At 41.7% G+C, this 23720-nt stretch overlaps 1 protein-coding gene across 2 annotated transcripts in view; it reads left to right on the forward strand.

Annotated features, from left to right (window-relative positions):
* The window catches only part of Kantr (KANTR integral membrane protein), a 42020-nt gene extending 27762 nt beyond the window's left edge, over positions 1-14258 (forward strand). For both annotated transcript variants that reach the window (XM_057760808.1, XM_057760809.1), the window contains one exon: positions 10362-14258. In XM_057760808.1, coding sequence (XP_057616791.1) covers positions 11002-11232 — 231 coding nt within the window. In that variant the 5' untranslated portion in view covers positions 10362-11001 and the 3' untranslated portion in view covers positions 11233-14258. The remainder of the gene's footprint in view (positions 1-10361) is intronic.
* The last annotated feature ends 9462 nt before the right edge of the window (positions 14259-23720 follow it).

A 23720-nucleotide genomic window follows, 5' to 3' on the forward strand; every position in this document is an offset into this window, starting at 1 on the left:
CTCGAGTGTTGGGATTAAAGGCGTGTGCCACCACCATCCAGCTATTCAGCCATTTTTAAGAGACAAAGTCTCACAACAGACTTACTGATCACCTGGCTCTTACAATCTGTTTGCCCCCTCTTCTGTAATGTTCCCTGAACCTTAGCTGCAGGAGTTGAGTTGAGGATGTATTCATTGTGCCTGGGTTCCTATGATCCCTTGATCTCTACATTGTATCCAGAAAAATTAAATCATGAAATTTTCAGGGAAATGGATAGAACTTGAAATGTTATATTGAGTGAGGTAGGCCAGACCCGCGAAGATAAATGCCAGTTGTCCTCTCTTATCTGCCGTTCCTAACTCCAAATGTTCAGATGTGAGTAGACAACATGAAATAACCAAAGAAACTGAGAAGCCATGCAGTCAGGGGATGTGTGGGGAATAGCAGGATATAGGTGAAATGAAATGGGAAATGGGGAGGGGGCCCTTTAACTGGGGAGAGGGAGAAGACAGAAAAAGGGAAGAGAGAAATAAAACCAAGGTTATTTGATAAAACCTTCAGAACTTTTATATATATAAAATCTCATATATATATATATTGAAGGCATAGCAAGAAATGCTTGGACCAAAGTAAAAATAAAATTCAGTATGGAAAACACAAACTCCTGCAGTTCTGTGTTGGGGCATCTGGAACTCATGATAAAATTATCTGGGCTCAAAAGGGCTTGAGTAGCCCCACCCCTCCATCTTTGCTTCCTGCAGTGCACTCTTGGAGTGACTTATCTCTATGTCTGCAGAGCCGCCATGGTTCTACCATCTCCACAATTCTGGCATCTCCACAACGTAGGCTTCACCTTCATAACTTTACACAGTGGCCTCTTAGGTCTTTCAGGGACTCGAACCCTGCCATACATTGGCCTCAAGGCAGTCTGGAACCACAGTGCAAGACTCCATGACCCCTTAATCCTGCATCCTTCATGCCTTCAAAACAAGTATCATGTGAATGACTCTTTCTTTTTTTCTTTTTTGAGTAGATGAAGTGTGTCCTTTGATATTTATTAAAGTAACTTTAAATATTGTCAATCATTTATTTATTTTTTTATTTATTTGTTCATTTATTAAAAATTTCCACCTCCTGGTGCTGGAGAGATGGCTCAGAGGTTAAGAGCATTGGCTGCTCATCCAGAGGTCCTGAGTTCAATTCCCAGCAACCACATGGTGGCTCACAACCATCTGTAATGAGATCTGGTGCCCTCTTCTGGCATGTAGGCATACATGGAGGCAAAATGTTGCATACATAATAAATAAATAAATCTTTAAAAAAAAATTTCCACCTCCTCTCCTCCTCCCATTTCCCTCCCACTCCCCCCACTCCCTCTCCAGTCCTAGGAGCAGTCAGGGTTCCCTGCCCTGTGGAAAATCCAAGGTCCTCCCTCCTCCATCCAGGTCTAGAAAGGTGAGCATCCACACAGACTAGGCTCCCACAAAGCCAGTCCATGCAGTAGAATCAAAACTCAGTGCCATTGTCCTTGGCTTCTCAATCAGCCCTCCTTGTCAGCCATGTTCAGGGAGTCCAGTTTGATCACATGCTCCATCAGTCCCCGTCCAGCTGGCCTTAGTGAACTCCCATTAGATCAGTCCCATTGTCTCAGTGGGTGGACATACCCCTCGCGGTCATGACTTCCTTGCTCATGTTCTCCATCCTTCTGCTCCTTATTTGGACCTTGGGAGCTCAGTCCAGTGCTCCAATGTGGGTCTCTGTCTCTATCTCCCTCCATCGCCGGATGAAGGTTCTATGGTGATATGCAAGCTATTCATCAGTGTGGCTATAGGATAAGGCCAGTTCAGGCGCCCTCTCCTCTGCTGGCCATGGAACTAGTTGGGGAAATCCCCTTGGACACCTGGGAACCCCTCTAGAGCCAAGACTAGCCAACCCTAAAACGGCTCTCTCAGTTAAGATATCTTCTTCCCTGCTCCCATATTCACCCATCCTCCATCTCAATTATCCCATTCCCCCAAGCTCTCCCCAGTCCTCCCCTTCTCCCTTCTCCCCATCTCCCCTTCCCCCCAATCCACCCCCACCTCCCTGCTCCCAACTTTTGCCCTACGATCTTGTCAACTTCCAATATCCAGGAGGATAAATATATGTTTTTCTTTGGGTTTACCTAATTACTTAGCTTCTCTAGGATCATGAACTATAGGCTCATTGTCCTTTGTTTATGGCTAGAATCCGCTTATGAGTGAGTACATACCATATTCATCTTTTTGGGTCTGGGTTATCTCACTCAGTAAAGTGTTGACTCTTTCAAACACATTCTGCCGCCAGGTCAGAATAGACAGTGGCCTCACTGACTTCTTGCTACCAGTTTTCTGTTAGTTGTGATGTTGCTGCAATGAAGCAAATAAACCAAGGAAAGGTTTATTTCTGTGAAATATAGTATTCTTACTAATTTGTTTAGTATTTCATACATACATACAATGGTTGGGGGTTGCTTCTTTTCTTTTCTTACTTTTTTTTTTCTTTTTGTGAGGAAGGATCTCATTATGTAGCATTGTCTGCTGTGCAACTCACCAGGTAGACCAGGCTGACCTGGACCTCATAGAGACCCGCCTGCTGCTGCTTCCTGCATGCTGGGGTCAGAAGGTGTGCACAACCACACCTGCCTCACATACAATACATTTCAGTCATTTTTCACTCACCACTCCTCCTCCTAACTTTTCCCATCCCCATCCAACTTGGAGTGCATTCGATGTGGGGGGGGCTTGAGCCTTCACCTTCCATGCTTGAATGTTGACTGCCATGATTCTGTGTGGGCCACCACAGCTGCTGCGACTTTACGAGGGCCACAGTCCCATGGTATCTCGAAGACGCTGTTTGACCAGCATCGCTGACTTCTGGTTCTTACAATCTTTCTGCCCCTCTTCTTCAATAGTAGGAAGGGTTTGTTTCGACTCGGAGTTGGCGGGTACAGTCCGTCGTGGTGGGAAGGCCATGGCAGCAGGCGCTTGAGGCAGTTGTCCGCATTGTCTTCACAGTCAGAAGCAGTGATGGATGCATGCACTCAGCTTACAGTCTCCTGTCTGTTCAGCCTAGCACCCCAGTGTGTAGAATGGTACCACACACATTTTGGACGAAGCTTTCTGCCCCAGTTATCCTAATCTAGATAATCCCTCACAGACATTCCCGAAGGCTCGTTCTTCCTTATTCTAGATCCTGTCAGGTTGACAGTATTAACTACCACATGAACCAATGAGTGCATTGTAGCTACCCGTAAGAGAATAGGAGATTGAAGACAAGCTCCATCGCGGAAATGCCCACCCCAGCGTGAAGGATAACTCATAAGAGCTTCATCCTGGGAGCTCCTTGCCTGTCCTGTATGAGTCTCCCACTGAGTCTCCACTCACTCCCCATTAATTTCTTACTGCTTCTAGAAACTTGCTAAGAGATCCTGTGAACTTGCTGGGCCTTCGAAATCTCTTTTGAGTCTTAAACACCTGCCTTCTCCTTTCCAGAGAGTGTTTCAATTCCGATGAAATAGCTACAGAACAATATCATACATGGTTTCCTGTAACTTAATTTTTTTAATCAATATTACATTCCTGAGAGTCACATCTTTTTCTCTGTGTGGTTATAGTTCATGATCAATGGTGTGTGACATTTCAGGTGATCATAAAACAAAGAATCCATGTTTCTGTTGATGGACATTTGGATCCTTTTGGCTTTTTGCTCTTATGAACATCACTGCTTAAATGTTCTTGAGCATGTCTCTGCTTCCCATATACCTAGGAATAAGATATATATCTACAAGTAGAGTTGCTGGCTAATAAGATACATGAAAGTTTAGCCTCACAGGATTCTGTCGAACCATATTCTAAAAGATGATACAACGGAATGAAAGATTCTGTTGAACCATACCCTCATCTCCTTGATATAATCCCACCTATTTTTGTCAATATAGTGTAAAATGATATTTTTTTTTAAATATTTATTTATTTATTATGTATACAATATTCTGTCTGTGTGTATGTCTGCAGGCCAGAAGAGGGCACCAGACCCCATTACAGATGGTTGTGAGCCACCATGTGGTTGCTGGGAATTGAACTCAGGACCTTTGGAAGAGCAGGCAGTGCTCTAAACCACTGAGCCATTTCTCCAGCCCCCGTAAAATGATATTTTAATATAGACTCAGCATCCTACTTATCAGTATAGCTGATCATCTTTTCCTGGTTGTTGATCAGGTTTCCCCTTTTCCTAAAGAGCTACTAATATTTTTCATACATTTGAATCTTGAAAATAATTTTTGTTAATGTGTAGGAATTCTTTTGTTTTGGATTCTCATAATATGCCGGGTTGTGTGTCAGATCTTTTCTCTCTGTCTTGGTTAATCACTTGGTTAATTACTATTGCTGCAGTGAAACACCATGACCAAAAGCAAATTGGGGAGCAAAGTTTACTTGGCTTACACTTCTACATTGTAGTCCATCGCTGAAGGAAACCAGAACAGAAACTCAAGCAGGGCAGGATCCCAGAGGCAGGAACTGATGCAGAGGCCCTGGAGGGGAGCTGCTTACTTGCTTGCTTCCCCTGGCTTGCTCAGCTTACTTTTTTCTATAACTTAGGACCACCAGCCCAGGGGTGACACCATCCATAATGGCTAGGCCCTCCCCCATAAATCACACATTAAGAAAATGTCCTACAGACTTGCCTGCAGCCTGAACTTATGAAGACATTTTCTCAATTGAGGATCCCATCTCTCAAAAGACTTTAGCCTGTGCCAAGTTGACATGAAACTAGCCAGCATACTCTCCATTTGTGGCTTTTTGCTTTATTGTGTCTTTCCTTGAGCAGATTTTTTCCCCTGTAATGCTGAGTGAGGCCAGAGCTCTATATTCTCACCAGGCAAGTACTCTACTCCCAGCCCCAGCAATTTTTTTCTAAGGAGTTGAATGAATCAGTCTTTTCTCTGTTACAGCCAGCAATTTTCTAGAGTTCCTTGGTCCATGATCAAATATATATCTATAATTTTTCTAATAAAAGCTTGCCTTTTGTATTTATTCTTTGGCCCAGCTGGAGTTGATTTTTGTGTGGTATAAGGTCAGGAACCAGTTTCGTTATTTTCCATATGGATAGCCGAATGCCACTTCTGTCGTACATCAGAGCTCCTAGTTACTGTTCTTATTGCTGTGCTCAAATGCATGGCAAAAAGCAACTTAAGGGATGAAAGGTTTGTTTTAGCTCACAGATAGGGGGTGCAGTTCATCCTGTGAGCTGGAGGCTGTTTGCGCACATCTCAGTGGATCAGGAAACAAAAAAGGGGAATGTCAGCATTCTATTGACTTCTTTCTCCCCTCTTTCTGGACCCCAGCCAGACAGTGCCACTCCCGTTCAGAATGGGTCTTCCCTTCTCAGTTAAACTTCTCTGGAGTCACCCTTATAATCACAGCCAAGAGATGTACCTCACTAATGTTCTAGACTAGAAATTACTTTATCTAGTAAAGTTAACAATATTAGCCACACGTTATCTGCATAGGTCTGATTATAGACTCTCTTTGCTATTGATTAACCTTTTGTCCCTAAACAACTATTACACTCCCTACATTATTTCGTTTCCTAGTAAATATTGGTATTTAATAAAGCAAAAATCTTCCAAGATTTTTTTTTTGCCCAGATAGTCTTCTTACTTTATTTTTATTTTTATTTGAGGCAGGCTCTCACTATGTATCCCTGGTTGGCTTGAAATTCACTATATAGACCAGGCTGGCCTCAGACTCACAGAAATCCACCTACCTCTGCCTCTCAAGTGTTGGAATTAAAGATGTGTACAACCATGCCCAGCCTTCTTTAGATATTTTTATATATATATTTTAAATACACTTCCAAATCCATTTGTTACATTTTATAAAGTTTTGGGAATTAAAGTGACTATATAAATCAGTTTGAATTAATTGATGCTTATGAAGTTGAGTCTTATTAACTATAAATGTGGTATGTCCTTTTATTTTAAATAAATTCTTGCATTTTTTGTCTAAGTGTTATGATTTTTTAAAAGAATTGTATTAAGCCTAAAGCACCCAGTATTGTTCCCAGGCAGTTTGCCGTCTGAGTACTAACCTTAGCTTCTGACATCCGACAAGATGTTCAGGGTGGTATGGCTGTAGATGTGTTAGGAATTTTATATAAAGTCTTTTGTATGTTGTATGAGATATACCCCCTTCATATCTTGTGGATTTGTGTGCTATAATGGGGGAATTTTTTATTCTCATGCTATTAGGTATTAAATCCAAAACCTCATGCATGCCTTACTACCTAGCTGTTCCACCAACTCAAGGGATATTTTCCCTTAGTACATTTTTATCCATTTTTAGATATATAAAAGTGAAATGAATTTTATTGATAGTATAACCACTCTATAAACTATTATGGTTGTTGCTGCTATTGTTACAGTTTTTGGAGAAAGTCTTAATATACAGTCCAGGTTGGCCTGGAATTTGCTATAAAACCCAAGCTGACCTCAAACTGGGATCCATTTGCCTTAACCTCCCCCCACCCCCAAGTACTGGAATTTACAGGTATACGTCATTATATTCTACATGTCTACACTTTACATTTTGTAGTAATTCAAGTTGCAAAGAAAAGTTAGTAAAGTTAGTAAGCAGAGTGTTCCTGCAGGAACTTCCTATACCTTACTGTGGTATGTTTTTCATAACTAAGAAAGCAACATCAGTATATCCCTGTTAACTAGATAAAAGATTTTTGCAAGAATTTTTCAGTTTTCCTACTATTGTCCAGTTCAAAATACTACCTGTGTTTAGTTATCATGTCTCTGCAGTGTTCTCTGGCCTAAGACAGTTCCTCTATCGATCCTCTTTTTTTCAATGATTTTTTTTTTGTTTGTTTGTTTTTTTTTGGTTTTTCGAGACAGGGTTTCTCTGTGGTTTTAGAGCCTGTCCTGGAACTAGCTCATGTAGACCAGGCTGGTCTCGAACTCACAGAGATCCGCCTGCCTCTGCCTCCCAAGTGCTGGGATTAAAGGCGTGCGCCACCACCGCCCGGCTTTCAATGATTTTTATGTTTTGAAATTAAACTCCATCATTCCCCCTTCCCTTTCCTCCTTTTAACCCCTCCCGTGTTTCTCCCACCATTGCTCCCTCTCAAGTTAGTGGCCTCCTTTTCTTTGTTATCGTTACACACACACACACACACACACACATATGCATAAATACACGAATACAACTTGCTTAGTTTATTTAGCATTACTTGTATGTATATGATTTCAAGGCTGACCGATTGGTATTGGCTAACCAATGAGGGGGCTCATCCCTTGGGGAAGACTATATTCTCCAGCTCTCAGCATTTCTTAGTCACTGTAGTTGTAAAGGGATGGGACCCTGTATGGTTTTCCCCTTCCGTGCTAACATGGCTGTTGGTGTTGTACTTGTTGAGGTCTTATTTAGACAGCCATGTTAGTGAGACTTTGTGAGTGAAGCTTCCATATGACTTCTAAGTGACACGATCTCACAGCAGACTTCCTGCTCCTTTGGCTCTTAGAATCTTTCTGCCATGGTGTTCCCTGCACCCGTGATGCACAAGTTGTGGGGCTGGGCACTCCATGATCAGTTTTTTGTTTGTTTGTTGTTGTTTGTTTTCATTTTGTATTTTGACCACTTGTGGAATTCTGCAGTGCTCTCCGTGTATTGCAAAGAGAAGTTTCTTTGATGAGGTGTGAGAGCTAAAATTATCTGTGGGTAAAAGGCTAAGTATTTAGAATGAGGTTGGGAATTGGGCTGGTTTAGTAAAGTCGTGGTAGGAGGTTTTCTTGTAAGATCCATGGCCTCACTGACTCCAGAAACTGGGGTAAGTTTTCAATATCAGGCAGGATTTCCCTCTATTGAGTGAATCTTAAGTCCAATTAGACAGCCATTGGTTACCACCAAGATTATGAGTGCCACTTTGGCACCGTTAGGGCTATCTTGTCATGCTGCCAGCGTTGTGGGTCATAGGCCCAGCGCCTGGATAGGACTATTGATTGCTTCTCCCCCTTGGAAGCTTGCACAGTACTTCCAGTCCTAAAGGAAGCTGGTTACTAGGAAGGGGGCCTTCAGGTCAGATCCAGCTCAGATCACAAAGACCCTATGTCCAAACAAAGCATAGGTGTCTTAGCAGTAGCAGCTTAGCTTCAACCTCTAGGAGGTAGCCAGGGGCAATGGCAATAGCCTACATTGTTTGCGGGGTCTCTTGGATAACTCTGTTGGTATCTACATGGCATCCCTGGTGATGTGAGCTATAATCCCTTGGTTAAGGTAGTGTTTGATGTGTTTCTGCATGGGAAACTTGTTTCTTTTCACTTTTTTAAAAATTTATTTATTATGTATATAGTGTTCTGAGTACCAGATCTCCTTGTAGATGGGTGTGTGTCATCATGTGGTTGCTGGGAATTGAACTCAGGACCTCCAGAACGGCAGTCAGTTCTCTTAACCTCTGAGCCATCTCTCCAGCCCTCTTTTCACTTTTAATATTCTGTTCTTTGGAGGAATCTATTCCACCCTCAAGGAGAGTAGGAACAATTGAGCTCCAGCCCCTAGAAGAGGGTATTTCTTATCTATGTATGTGTCTCTTGGAATTCTTCTGTAATGATGTATGCCTTATCTTTTATTATTCTGTCATTTATTTATATCTACATGAGCTTATGCATATTTGTTTATAATTTGAGTTATAAATCCAATTCTTTGTTCTTTGGTATGTTGCTCAAATTTTTTCATCTTTGCCCCCTGGCAACACTTTCAGATTGGCTCCTGTGTCCCCTTGTCATGCTGTCCTTCTTATTGACTACTTATACTTATGAATGTGTCTGTGTGCATATATACCACAAGTGTAGAGGTGTCCATGGAGGCCAGAATATAGGGTGCTGGATCCCCTGGAACTGGAGTCACAGGCTGTTATGAGTCACCTTATATGGGTGCTGGGATTTGAATTTGAGTCCTTTGCAAAAACAGTAAGCACTCTGAACCACTGAACCATCTCTCCAGACCCCCATTCTTGGTTTTTAAGGGCTTCTTTGCTCTCTGGTACTACAAAATACTCCAGAGTCGTCTTGTTATTTTCCAAGGCAGTCCTTAAACCAGCTGTTTCTCCAAAAACGCCTAGCTCCCTTTAAGATGTCTTCTCTTGTGTTTCTCTATTGACAACCTTGTCAACTATAAATAATGAAAGGCTTTTTTCCTTTTAAATTTTTGTGCCTTTAATATATTTTTCTTCTTTTAACGAGATGTCCAGGACATCTGGTATCATTTTGAATAGAAAGGTTATAGGGGCCACTCCTCAATTGTGTATTTTCGAGGAAACAACATTAAGTTATTTTTATTCAGAACAGTATTTCTCATCTGATTTCTAGAGGTTTCATCAGGTTAAGCAAATTTCCTCCTATTTCTCTATATACTAAGAAGTTTTTTTATTGTTTTAAACCATGAAAGGGTATTGGACTTGGACTTTTTTTTTTTTTTTACCAAATGCCTTTTCTGTTTCTTAGAATGAATATATTTTGTCTCCAATAGTTTGAAAATGTAGCACAATTAAATTTATAGACTTTTCTCATGCTAGAACAATTCTGCATTTTTTAAAAAGATTTATACATGGGGATTGGAGCGATGGGTGAGTGGTTAAGAGCACTGTTGCTCTTCCAGAGGGTTCAGGTTCAATTCCCAGAAGCCACATGGTGACTCACAACCACCTTTAACTCTAGTTTCAGGGGACCCTTTGTGGCCCCTCCAGGCAGTAAGCATGCACATGGTGCATATACATACAAAACACTAGTGAACATAAAAAAATGAACTAAAAATTTATGCACATATGTCTCTACACCATGTGCATGCTTAGTGCCTGGAGAGGCCAGGAGAGGGTGTTTGTTGGATCCTCTGGAACTGGAGTCATGGTTTTAGCTGTCATGCAGGTACTAGGAATGGAACCCAGGTCCTCTGCAAGAGCAGCAAATATTTCTTAACAGCTAAGCCATCTCTGCAGCTCCCCTTTTCAGTGTTTTAAATGAGAAATTTGAAATGTGCTTTCCCGGCATGCTTTCATGTGACAATGTATTTGAGATGGGTATGCACAGATCCTAAGCAAGACTTTGTAATGATGTGTCTATCGGGTCTTAACAGTCACTCACCAACAACAGAAACGTGTAATATGAGTAGGTGATAAAATACCTAAAACTGGTTCTTAAATTGTTCAAAGATGTTTAACAGCTAAAATAATGCAGATTTTTCTTTTGTTTCACTGACAAATATATTGTTGAAATTTCCATGATAATGTGAGTAGATTTCAACTCCATTTTATTTCTTTTCCATTAACTATTTCAAAATAATGATGAAGCTCTTATTTGCAGAACATCCACCATTGTTAGATCCATCACCCTGCATCTAGCTTGGACATCATTCAAAGGGCTCATCGGGAGTATCTGATATTCAGGAAGACAGAGTTTCAGGGTTTCTGCCTGGAGCTACACCCTCCAGAAGCCCCTGCTTGGCTTCCCAGCACCCAACCCCATCCCAACCAGTTACGACTTGGGCAGTGATTGGTGTTTCTTGGAAACTGGAACACGGACTCCTCCGACTGCGCTCACTTTATCCTCAGTGAGCAGAAGACCACAGAAGCTGGCTACTGAAGAGGCTGTCCAGATGGCAGTGTGCCTCACTGGCCTTGCTTAGCGCCTTTACCACAGAACAGTCGCTGAGTGCTGAATCTGTGCCCAGCACCCGCAGCCACTGCAGAGAATTCGTCAGGCCCCACGTCACTAAGGGCCACTCTAGAGATCCCTCTAGAGAAGGCTAGAAAGAGGCGCTCTTCATAGGCTCTGCACTGCCTAGAGTTCTACACCTTATAGTACTGCTGATAATTTATTTTTGTCTCTTGTGGATGTAGTTTTGGATATAGTTTCTTAGAAATTGGTCCAGTTTGTCTGTGTTTCTAAATTCTCTGGCCTAAAGTTCCATTTTGAAATTCTCTGCTACGTATAATCTGTAACTATGTCGCCTTTTTCATTGCTAATACTGGTCATTTGTGCCTTCTCCCTTTTTTTCCTGATCAATCTCAGCAGAGGTTTGTCTATTTTATTAGTCTTTACAAAGAACCAACTTTTGGCTTTGTTGCTCCTCTCTATTGTGTCTTTGTTCTCTATTTCTTTAATCTCTGCACTTATCTTCTTTGACCTCCTTCCTTCCACATTTTTTGGATTTATTCTATTGTTGTTTTTCTGACTTCTTAAATTGTATATTGAGCTCATTCATTTTCAGTATTATTTTCTTTTTCTGTTTGCTTGTTTTTGATGTTTGTTTTTCTTTGAGACAGGATCTCACTCTATAGCCTAAGCTAACCTCAAATTCGTGATAATCTCTTCCCTAGCCTCCCCACTGCAGGGATTACAGGCATGAGGCACTGAGCCTAGCTTTCAGCCTTTCGTGTTTTCTAATTTATATATTTAAAAGTTACAGATTTCCTGCTAATGCTACTTTCTTACATAATGGTATATTGTAGTAATTTCATTGCTGTTCAGTTCCAGGAGCTTCAGCGTATCTATTATCATTGCTTATTTGACTCATGAATTATACAGAAGTATGTTTAAGTTCCCAGATGTTTGGGGGATTCTTAAGTTTGTTTTACTATAGAAATCTATCTTAATTATGTTCAGATGATGTGGTTTATGTGATAACTGAAATTTACTGAGACTTGTTCTATTGCTTAGTACATGATTGATAATTATTGTTTCCTATGTGCTCTATAAGAATGTGTCTCCTCTAATTGAATATACAGATCTACATGTGTCTATGAGCAATGATCTTATTCAAGTTGTATTTCTGTAAGCTGATCGTTTTTGTTATGAACTACCAGTAATTTTGAAACTCTAACACTGGAATTACCTGTTTTCTTCTTATAGTTTCCTTTTTTAACATAAATTAAGAATTGTTATATTTCTGGTAAATGTGTAATATCCTCTCTATTCCTGATAATAGAGGAATTCTGCTAGATTATCTTGTATTGATATAACAGCACAAGCTTTTCTTCTTGTTAGGGTTTGTGTGGCATAATTTTCTATCTTTTTACTTTTAAGAGTTTTTTACACCTTTGTGTTTTAATTTATATTTCTTGGAAACAGCATATGGCTGAACATTTTTTAAAAATCTAATCTAAGGCTGGGTGTGGTGGCGCACACCTTTAATCCCAGCACTTGGGAGGCTGAGACAGGTGGATCTCTGTGCATTTGAGGTTAGCCTGGTCTACATAGTGAGTTTCAGGCCAGCCAGGGCTATACAGTGAGACCCTGTCTCGAAAAAAGCTTAACTAATGACCTCTGCCTTTAAAAGTTGGCAAGTTTGGTTTACATTTGCTGCAGGATGTTTGGACATGTCTCTAGTATCACTTTGTTATTTTGGTTTTCCACTACTTTTTGTATGTTCGGTTTTCTCTTTTCTCACCTGCTTTTTTAGTTCCTTCTACTTTTTTAGTTCCTTCTAGGATGTGTTTTTTTATTCTTTGGTTTCCTTGAAATTCTAGCATGTGTGTTTAACTTGCAAAGCTTAAACAATATTTTCAGTGTATCTTGAAGAGTGTGAGAAGCTTAGAAATTAGCAGTTTTAGTCATTCCTCTCCTGACCATTTGATTTTGTTTGCAACTATGTAAATATATTCCTTGTTTTCTTTGTAATCTCATAATTATATATTATCAGTATTATTTTCAGTGTTATTTGCTCTGATTTACATGCATACGTTCTTGCATCTAAGACCCCATTAATGGCATCATTTTCTCTCATTGTGAACACAGTGTTTATCCTTTTAGTTTAGATTTCTTGGTATTAAACTCGCCAGTCTTTGTTGTGTGAAAAGCTTTATCTTTATCATTAGAAGAGCTTGCTCACCTTTAAAATACACATATCTCTTCTCGTTGGCTGTGAGATGTGTGCCTTGTTGCCTTTCAAAAGAGCCATGAGTCTAACTGTGGTTAGGTTTCATTTGTTTTCTGAGCGGGGTGTGCAGGGAGTGCTGTGGTTTCATTGTAACATGTTTAGACTTGTTTCTTTTTCATTTATTCTGCTTTGAAAACGTGTTTAATGGCTTAGTAGAAGCATGTGTTTTTTATAATATCTGGAAAATTCTCAACTGTTAGATTCTTTCTGGGTTTTTATTTTCTCAGAATCCATTTACTCATATTGTGTGCCTCTTAATTCTGTTCTTCATAATAACCCTTTGATATTTTCTAGCTCCTTGTACTTCATTTGGGGAAATTTCATTGGGTATATGTTTTAGTTTATTCTCTTTTCAGTTATTTTTAATCTGCCTTCTCCTTTTTTCCATTGAGTTTTTCTATTTCAAATTTGTCTTTTCCTTTGTAAAAGGTTCGCTTACTTTCTCATCTGTCTAGCTATCCCCAGTTAAGTCTCTTGTTCCTTGTTCATCTTTGTGATTACATCTGTCTTTAAGTATAATTTTTTGTTGTCAGACTGCTTTTTTGCATGAGTATGACATTATAAATACTGCTCCCATCTGAAGTGCACAGTGCACTGATTACATCATCTTATTGCACACCTTCTTGCTTTCCTAAAAGCCAGTGTTTTAGTAATTTGTTTTCTTTTCTTAGTGTTGTAGCACCCGTTACTAATTCTTGGTAATTCTACAAGAATTAAAAATACTTCTTAGAAAGTGTTTGTGAAATCCAAATCAGGTCATGCCTCTGTTCTGCTTAGACTCCTCCCATGGCACCCAGTTCCCTCAGTACAAAAGCCAGAGTCATCTCATCTCCATGGCCCAGACCTTCCTCACAGTCTAGTTCCATCCCCTCCCCGATCTCATTGCTCTAGCTATACTGGCCTTTCTCCTATTCCTCAAGCATGCTAGGGGCCTTCCAAGCAGGACCTTTGTATTTGCCGTTGTCACTACCTGGAACACCCTTCCTTCCAAATAATGTGATGACTTGATCAAGTATTTCCATTATGTTCAAATGTTACTTCCCTTCACGAAGTATTTCCTAACCACCATATATCAAATGGTCCTATCACTCTCCACGTTGTGTCTTATCCTATTTTATGTTATATCCTCTACAAAGCACTGATGACTACTTGATATATTTTATATTTATTTGTTGTAGTTAGTGTTTGTGTCTACCAAATAGACTGTAAGCTCCTCAAAGCAGAGATTTCTGGTGTGGTTTACTGCTGTATCCCCAGTGTCAAGAACAGTGTATAATAATATTCAGTGAACATTAAATAAAATATTTGTGGAATAAAATGAATGAATGGCTGGGTTTATTATTTAATATGAAACATATAAACAGAAATACTCAGAGAAGTGGGGTCAGCATAAAGGCCTTTCTTTATTGGTACGCTAGGGACCATAAATGCCATTATTCACAGAGCGGTGGGTAAAAAGACACATTGAGGACAACTCCTAGGTTATCTGGAGTAGCAAGTTCACAAATGCCAGGATCATACAAAGCCCTGTCTTCTTTGTGACTGAGTCTGTGCTATCTTCTACCATCAGGGCTGGTTCGTTGTTAACCAACCTCAAACTTACATTGTCATCCCCTGTTACTTTGTGCAAACAAAGCCCGGCTCTCCAAGCTCGATAGCATCTTCCCTTCTCTTGCCTTGGGAGGAACTGTTTCTTGGTTCTCAGATCAAGCAGATAACTCCCATTAGACTCTATCAGTGGTACTTGAGAGGAAGAGGATAGTGTACAGTGTCTGGTACATAGTAAACACTACAGAAGGCAGTTTGTAGATTGAAAGGACTCCCCTTCCCTATGTCAAGGTAGCAGCAGGCTCTGAAGTTGTAGTCATGACTTTTCTCCTGACCCCCTTGGGTACAAGGCTGGCTCCAGTGTTTCTGTATGTGCATGACTCTTTGGATACTAATCCTGTTGTCTAACAGCCACCAACCTTTATCCCCACACAGTCATGCACACACTTCTGACACCACCAGCTTTATCAAAGTGAATACACAGCCATGTGGCTTGCCTTTAGAGACCACCCTCTCCAGGCCAATATCAGTTCAGCAGCCATCAGCACTGGGTTTAACCATCCAATTAGATGAGTAGTTGTATAAAATGTCTGACCACCTACTATATGTTAGGCCTCCTGCTCTGCACTGACAACGCTGAGATGGATAAGATATGACCCTAATTTCAGGTAAACAATATGGTAACAGTGATTAACACAGTAGAAGAAGAATTGATACAGAATACTCAGCCCAACTCGGGAGACCACGGAAGTTTCTTGGAAGAGGTGGCATATGGACTGAACCTTAAATGAGGAATAGGAGCATTCCAGTTGGTTGGTAAGGGGAAGAAGGGTGTAATTCAGGCAAAGGACACATTGTGTGCAATGATACAGAGCTAGAAAACAGTCCAGTATGCCAGCCACCCCACTACACTTACCCTTCACTGGTTCTTTCTATGACAGCATGCTAGTACGCATTGAAACATACTGAAATTCAGATACGAGAGTTGTCTCCTCTGACATGGTAATATATGGTTATTAAGAAGTTAATGATAGTCCTGAGTTCAATTCCCAGCAACCACATGGTGGCTCACAACCATCTGTAATGGGGTCTGGTGCCCTCTTCTGGCCTGCAGACATACACACAGACTGAATATTGTATACATAATAAATAAATAAATATTAAAAAAAAAAGAAGTTAATGATAGCCGGGCGATGGTGGCGCACGCCTTTAATCCCAGCACTCGGGAGGCAGAGGCAGGCGGATCTCTGTGAGTTCGAGACCAGCCTGGTCTACAAGAGCTAGTTCCAGGACAGGCTCCAAAGCCATAGAGAAACCCTGTCTGGAAAAACCAAAAAAAAACAAAAACAAAAAAAAAAAACAAAAACAGAAGTTAATGATAAGTTTGCCTGACGTGACTAGCCATGAGTTTGTCTGTATCAGCCTCTAATGTCTAAGACCTTGGAGCTTATGTGACAGACATCCTGTAGACCCACCCTGGGGCTGTAACAATCCTGGAGATTGCAGTCTCTCCCAGCTCCATGTGTGGAAGGGAATCTTTCTTGACTCCTGACACTAGCGAAGGAATAGAAATTCTTCAGAGAATGGAGTTGGCCTTTCTGTCTTGTCCTCAGATATTCAGGTTCATATCCACTTGAGGCACAAACCCTCATATCAAGACTGACAAGGCAACCAAGTAGGAGGAAAGGGGTCCCAAGAACAGGCAAAAGAGTCGGAGACACCTCCACTCCCATTGTTAGGAGTCCCACAAGAACACCAAGCTAATGACCGTAATATGCGTGCAGAGGACCTTGCTCAGACCCATATAGGCTCCATGATTGTTGCTTCAGTTTCTCAGCCCTTAAGAGCCCTGTTTAGTTGATTCTGTGGCGCGTGTTCCTGTGGTGTCTTTGACCCCTCTGGTTCCTACAGTCCTTTCCTCCCCCTCTTCCGTGGGATTCCCTGAGCTCTACCTAATGTTTGGCTGTAGGTCTCTGCATGTGTTTCCATCAGTTGCTGGACAAAGGCTCCTCCCTGATGACTGCTGGGCTAGGAACCAATCTATGAGTATAACAGAATATCATCAGGAATCATTTCATTGACTTTAGGGAGGGAACAGTCATGTTTGGTTTTACCCTAGGTGTCTGGGCTAACCAACCTCTGGTTTCTGGCCATCAAGACAATGCCAGGCATGGGCTCCCTCTCATGGCATGGGCCTCAAGTTGGACCAGTTATTGGTAGGCCACCATTACCCCAGCACATCTTGTAGACAGGACAAATTGTACATCAAAGGTTTTGTGGCTGGGTTGATGCCCTAGTCCCACCACTGAAAGCCTTCCCTGTTCCCTGGTTACAGAAGATGGCTGGTTCAGGCTCCTTTGCCTCCATTACTAGAAGTCTTCACTAGGGTCACCCTCATAGTATCTAGAGAATTTCTACTGCACTAAGTTTCCACATTGCCCCCTCAATGTGTCCTAGTTCCAATTGTCTCTCCCAGAACTCTCTCCCTTCATCCCCCCCCCGCCCCTTATGCCTGGTCCCTCCTATTCCCATCCCCACCTGCCCCCAGTCTACCTGCAAATCTGTTCTATCTCCCTTCCCAGGGAGATCCATATACACCCCCTTGAGTCCTCCTTATTACTTAGCCAGAGAACAACTTTTGTTTTCAGGACTTAGTTCTTTCCTGTGGCTTCTGGGCGTTGAACTCAGGCTTGTGCGACAAGAGCTTTTACCTGGTGAGCCATCTTACCAGCCCCATTATTTTATTATTTGCTGTGTGCTTCTAAGGAGCAAACTGAGAAGCCCACACATGCTAGCATTCTCTAACCTTCAACAGGAAGAGACAGACCAACCTGCGTCAGCCCGAAGCTGGACTTCCCAGGTACACAGTTAATGTTGAGCACGTGCAGCCGCAGTGCTGGCCCACCCCCTCCAGTGCTGCAGCAGGACCGGGTGTAGACGGGCCTTTGTCCACTGCAGTCCCTCGCAGCAATCTCCTAAGGAAGAAAGCTGATAGTAGGAAAGCTACAAACAAAATCGGAGCAGCCTGTTCCTTACCAACCACAGTTACCCAAAAACCAACTTCTGCCCCACACACCAGTCCTGCTGGTGACCAGCTCGGCTCAGCCATGAACTTATTTCCCCAGACTCACCTTACACTCTGAATTTTCCTAGAAGTAGCTATCATACAGTTTTAGGGAGCTGAACTTTTTTGTTGTTGTTTTGTTTTTGTTTTTTTTTAAGATTTATTTATTTTTTAAGATTTATTACATATACAGTGTTCTGCTTGCATGTATACTTGCAGGCCAGAAGAGGGCACCAGATCTCATTACAGATGGTTGTGAGCCGCCATGTGGTTGCTGGGAATTGAACTCAGGACCTCTGAAAGAGCAGTCAGGGCTCTTAACCTCTGAGCCATCTCTTCAGCCCAGGGAGCTGAACTTGATGATTAACCAGAGACTTGTCTCTCCTCAAAAACACGGGTAGTGTACGACTTTAATCCTAGCAGTAAAGAGGTAGATCTCTGTGAGTTCGAGGCCAGCCTCATCTGCAGAGTGAGCTCCAGGACAGCCAGGACTGTTACACAGAGAAACCCTGTCTCAAAACAAACAAACAAACAAAAGAAACAAAAGAAACAAAGAAACAAAATGTTATTTATGGATACACAGATTTGATAAGTAAACTTTCATTCAAAGCTCCTGGTATTAACTGCTGAGCCATCTCTCCAGCCCCACGTTTTTTAAAATAATTAAAATATTCTATCATTACAGTTGTGTTGTGTGTGCACGCACGCTCGCACGTGGATGAAGGTCAGAGGAAAACCTGCAGGAGTTGGTTCTGTCCTTCAACCATGTGAGTCCCTGGATTTGAATTCAGGTCCTCAGGTTTAATGGTAAGCAACTTTCTTCTCTGAGCCATCCCAGAAAACCTCAGTTTGGTTCCCACACACAGCTGCTGGGAACTACCTGCAACTCCAGCTCCAGGGGAGCTGAGGGCCTCTCCTGACCCCCACATGCCTGCACATGCATTCACAAACCCCCATGAGACACACATACATAATATAATTATAAAAAAAATAAGTTACTGGGTGTGGTGGTGCACACCTTTAATCCCAATATCAGGGAAGCAGAGACAGGCAGTTGTCTGAGTTTGAGGCCAGCCTAGTCTGCACAGCAAGTCCCCAGGCTATGCAAGGCTAAATAATGAGATCGTGTTTCAAACAAACAGGTAATAAAAGTAAAATAAAAAATAAAATCCTTTTTTAAAGTATATGAAAAACATGTAGAGAAGAAAGCAAAAATTCCCCATATTAGGAGACAGGAAAGACTGGATGCAGGTAATAGACATGAGTTATGTAAGAGGATCGAAAGTTAACTGTTTTCTAGTTCTAACTCGTCATGAATTTTGTGATGGATAACTGCATAAAACATATTTGATAGTGAAAGTATAAAATCCATTATGAAGTTCCACAGCTTCCCTTTCAAATGGCTACTCTGCCTGTGTAGAACTTCCCTGAGTTCTACAGTCTTTGCATCTGATTGCTGTCAGAATGTAATCGTATTATTATTATTAGCGACCTCTAGACAACAAATTTAAACATTTTTAAAGATGCTCTGCGTAACCACATATACCATCAGTGAAATGTAAATTAAGAGAACAATGACATACCACTATATACCTACTGAAATAACTGAAATCCAGAGTGCTTCCGCCAAACGCTGAAGATGTGGCACAACCAGAACTTAGGTCCTCTGCCGCTGGTAGGAACAGTAAAACAGCACCATCACTTTGGAAAAGTGCCCCCAAAAGAAACATCCTCTTACTGTGACTATCCAGCAGTTTCATTTCTTGATAGTTAACTTGTGAGTTAAAACTTAGATCCACAGGAAAATCTGCACACAGATATTTATAGAAGCCATATTCGCGATTGTTCAAACTCAGGCCTGATGGCATATACCTTTAATCCTAGCACTCAGGAGATGAGATGAAGAAAGAATTACAATTTTGAGGCCAACCTGGGATATGTAGCAAGTGCTAAATCACCCCAGGTACTATGCAGGAGCAACGACACAAAAGTAAACACACTTTGAAGCCATGAAAGAATTCTTCACTAGGTAAGTGGATAAAGAAATTATGGCATATCCAGCCAAGAAAGTATTAGTTTTTTGATTAAAAAAAAAAAAAGAAACAAGCTATCTAGTCATAAAGAGACATGGAGCAACTTTAAATGCATATTGCTAAGTGATATCAGTCTTAAGAGACTACATACTAAATTCTTTTTTTATTTTTACATACAAAATTCCAAATGGTGTTCTGGAAAAAAAAACTATGAGGACAATAAAAAGATGAGAAAATGAAAGGATTGGCCAAGGATTTGGTAGAAAGGAGAGAGAGATGGGTTGGTAGAACACAGGACTTTTAGGACAATGGAATTATTCTGTATGATGCTATAATGATGAAAATATTAATGTAAGTTTGTCAAAACCCATTGAATAGACTACACCAAGAGAAAATTCTTTTGGGGGTGGAGAGTGAGACAGAGTTTCTCTGTGTAGCCCTGGTTGTCCTGGAACTCTAGAGACCCTCCTGCCTCTGCCTCCCCATTGCTGGGATTAGAGGTGTGCACCACCACTGCCTGGCAAGAGCAAACTCTTTTTTTTTTTTTTTTTTTTTTTTTTTTTTGGTTTTTCGAGACAGGGTTTCTCTGTGGCTTTGGTTCCTGTCCTGGAACTAGCTCTTGTAGACCAGGCTGGTCTCGAACTCACAGAGATCCGCCTGCCTCTGCCTCCCGAGTGCTGGGATTAAAGGCGTGCGCCACCACCGCCCGGCAAGAGCAAACTCTTAATGCAAACTACGGACTTGGTTTATATGCGAGTGTAGATAACTGGATTTTAAGAATATGTACCACTGTGAGATTGAGAGAGTGGGAGAGATGGTGCCTCTGTGGGAACAGGAAGTGCATGGACACTCTGTACTTTGTAAAGCTTACCTCAATTTGCTGTGAACCCAAAACTGCTTTAGTTACTTATTCATTTGTTTGTTTTCAAACTTTTGTGTGAGGTTCTTGCTATGTATCTCTGACTGGCCTCAAACTTATGGCTCTCATACTTTGGCCTCCTAAATTCTGGGATTACAGGTATGCACCACCACACCTAACACAATCCTGCTTTAAAAAAAATAAATGTTGGTTCAGTCTCTGAGCCCCTATGAGCCTGGTTAGTTGATTCTGTCGTTCTCTTGTGGAGAGTCTCTGACTCTTTCACCTGTTTTGGAGACCCTTTTTCTCCTACTAGGTTACCTCATCCAACCTTAATATAACGGGGTGGGGATGTCTAGTCTTATTGCAACTTGATACGCCATCTTTGGTTGCTATCCCTGGGAGACCTGCCCTTTTCTGAAGGGAAATGGAAGAGAAGTGGATCTGGGGGAGAGGGGAGGTCAGGGGAGGGACTGGGAGGAAAGAGGGAGGGGAAACTAGTCGGGATGTAATATATGAGAGAAGAATTTTAAAAACTAGGCGTTAGCGAGATAGCTCAGTGGGTAAAGGCTGAGGAAATGAGTGCAGTCCCCAAGACCTGTGTGGTAGAAGGTGAAAACCAGCCCCCACAAATTGTCCTCTGATTTCCACATACTCATTATGACGTACATACCCACACACAGGCACACAAAATAAAATGTAACGATAAAAAATAAAATTTAAATTTGGCATAGTAGCTCATGCCTGTTGTGGTGGCATTTCATTTGTATTTTAATAAATAAAGCTTGCGGGCTGGAGAGGTGGCTCAGTGGTTAAGAGCTTTGCCTGCTCTCCCAAAGGTTCTGAGTTCAATTCCCAGCAACCATAGCCATCTGTAATGAGATTTGGTGCCCTCTTCTGGCCTGCAAGGATACATGCAGGCAGAACACTGAATACATAATAAATAAATAAATCTTTTAAAATATATAAATAAATAAACAAATAAAGCTTGCCTGAAGATCAGAAAGTAAAACAGCCACTCTAGTCAACCTTACAGACCAAGCAATGATCTCTAATCCCAGTAACCACACTAGTTTGACGTAGAAACAGCCTTTAATCCCAGCCCTAGAGAGGAATATAAAACGGGAGGAGACAGCTCTCAGACACAGTCTCATTCTGAGGATTCCTGGAGGCAGGATGGCCATTTCGGACTGAGGTAGAGGTAAGAGCCAGTGACTGACTGCTTTGCTTTTCTGATCTTCAGGTTGAACCCCAATGTCTGTCTCTGGGTTTTTTAATATTCGTGCTACAGCCTGTAATTTTGGCATAGGGCAGGCTCAAGCTCAAAGATTGCCAAGAATCTCAGGACAGTCCAAGCTAAACAATTAAGACCATCTCAACAAAGCCCAAATACTAAGGTTTTAAAAGAAATGCATGCATTTATTTCAAGAAAAGGGGGATAGAATGCAGGTAATATGAAAGGGCAAGAGGGAATAATAGAACGGGGGGGTTAATGGGAGGGCAGTGTAGAAGAGGGTTATAGGGAGGGATTAATAATATTAAAGACATTTCAAAAAGCCATGCAGAGACCTGCTGCCATAGAAGCTTCCTACAGTATGTACACATGCATATATAAGAGGGATTCAAATGGAGTCACCCTCTAAAAGGAGGACAATGCCTCTTCCAGCCCTCCTGTAACAGAGTTGCTGGAGATCCACTAAAGGATGGACAAAGGTTTAGTCCTCCCTCAACTTGATGTGCCATGCTTTGTTGACACCCATGGGAGGCCTGTCCCTTCCTGAACAGAAACAGGAGGAGTAGATTGAGATGAGGGATAGAGGGGAGATGGGGGGGGGTGTAAAAATGCGGTCAGAATGTAAAATAAACAAATAAATTTAATCAATAATAATAATAAAAGAATTGAACATGCAGGAAAGAAAAGAACAAGCTGAAGAGAAAGAGAAAGTACCAGCTTTTTTCCCTTTGGGGCCCTAAGGCTCGGACTCCACTCTGGCTTGGGTACTTCTCATGTTCCTAGATCCTTCCTCTTCTGTCATTAGTCCTGTCTTGATGCCTGCCCCCATGCTTTCCTGATGTGTCTCTTCACAGTGCCTTTCACAAACAAGAAGCTGCCATTCAGGGAGCTTCACTTTCCATTTTCACTTTCCTTATGTCCCTAGGTCCTTATGTTATCTATATCCCTCTGACTCTGCTTCAGGTCCCGCTCTTAGAGATGAGTACTGAATGCTGTCCGGGGAAAGAGGACCTTTCTAGCTGCTTCCTGCTGAGAGGGGGCTAGCAATCCAAGAGAGAAGGGATTCTAATGAAGTGGGCTCCTGAGACCCACCCAGACGGGCATGGTAAGATTCCGGTGGGAAGTGCCTCTTGGGTTTCATCTCCAGAACCGTCTCTAGAAGCATAGGGGCTTACGGAGTGTAGAAGTGAGTGCTAGGGGCCATTATAGGATTGCCCAGAGTAAGCCAATGATTTCCAGAAAAATCCCACACAGCAATTGGTCCAAGGCTATCCTCAAAAGTGATCAATACAGCATGTGAGAAGGCCCCTTGGCAGCTGGTGGAGTGGCTAGAATCACAGTGCTTGGCCCCTTCCAGATGGCTTTTAGAGAGGTTGAGAGAAAAGAGATTTAACTGTCACTTAATTTTTAGGAGAAAATAATAGTGGGCTTATCTCTCTCTTTTTTTTTTTTTTTTTTTTTTTTTTTTGGTTTTTCGAGACAGGGTTTCTCTGTGGTTTTGGAGCCTGTCCTGGAACTTGCTCTTGTAGACCAGGCTGGTCTCGAACTCACAGAGATCCGCCTGCCTCTGCCTCCCGAGTGCTAGGATTAAAGGCGTGCGCCACCACCGCCCGGCTGGGCTTATCTCTCTTAGCTACAGATAGGCACTACAGTATTTAATTGAGCCAAGGTCACTCAGGAAAGGGGTCTTTGTAGGAATTTTGAGACAAATATGCTTGGGTGTAAGGTGCCAGATGACATCTCCAGAGCTTGCTTGTCAGTGACCTTGAACATCATATGACAGTTACACAAAAGGCACTTGTTCCTTTGTAGCGAAAGTCTATGGTACACTGAACGGGGACTTGCTGTTGAGTGCAGTAACAACTGGCTCAGCCAGAGCCCCTGTCCTCCTAACTCGGTGGCTCTCAGTCTTCCAATGCCAGTGAAGGGACGGACTTGCTAGACAGGCAAGAAATAGCAAGCAAAGAAAACTTCCTTTCTCCATGTTTTCTTTTATCTTTGTTTTTTTTTTTTGGAGGGGAGGTGGCTAATACCCCTAGCCACAAA

This window comes from Chionomys nivalis, chromosome X, assembly GCF_950005125.1.
Source record: "Chionomys nivalis chromosome X, mChiNiv1.1, whole genome shotgun sequence".
NCBI classification, from domain to species: domain Eukaryota; kingdom Metazoa; phylum Chordata; class Mammalia; order Rodentia; family Cricetidae; genus Chionomys; species Chionomys nivalis.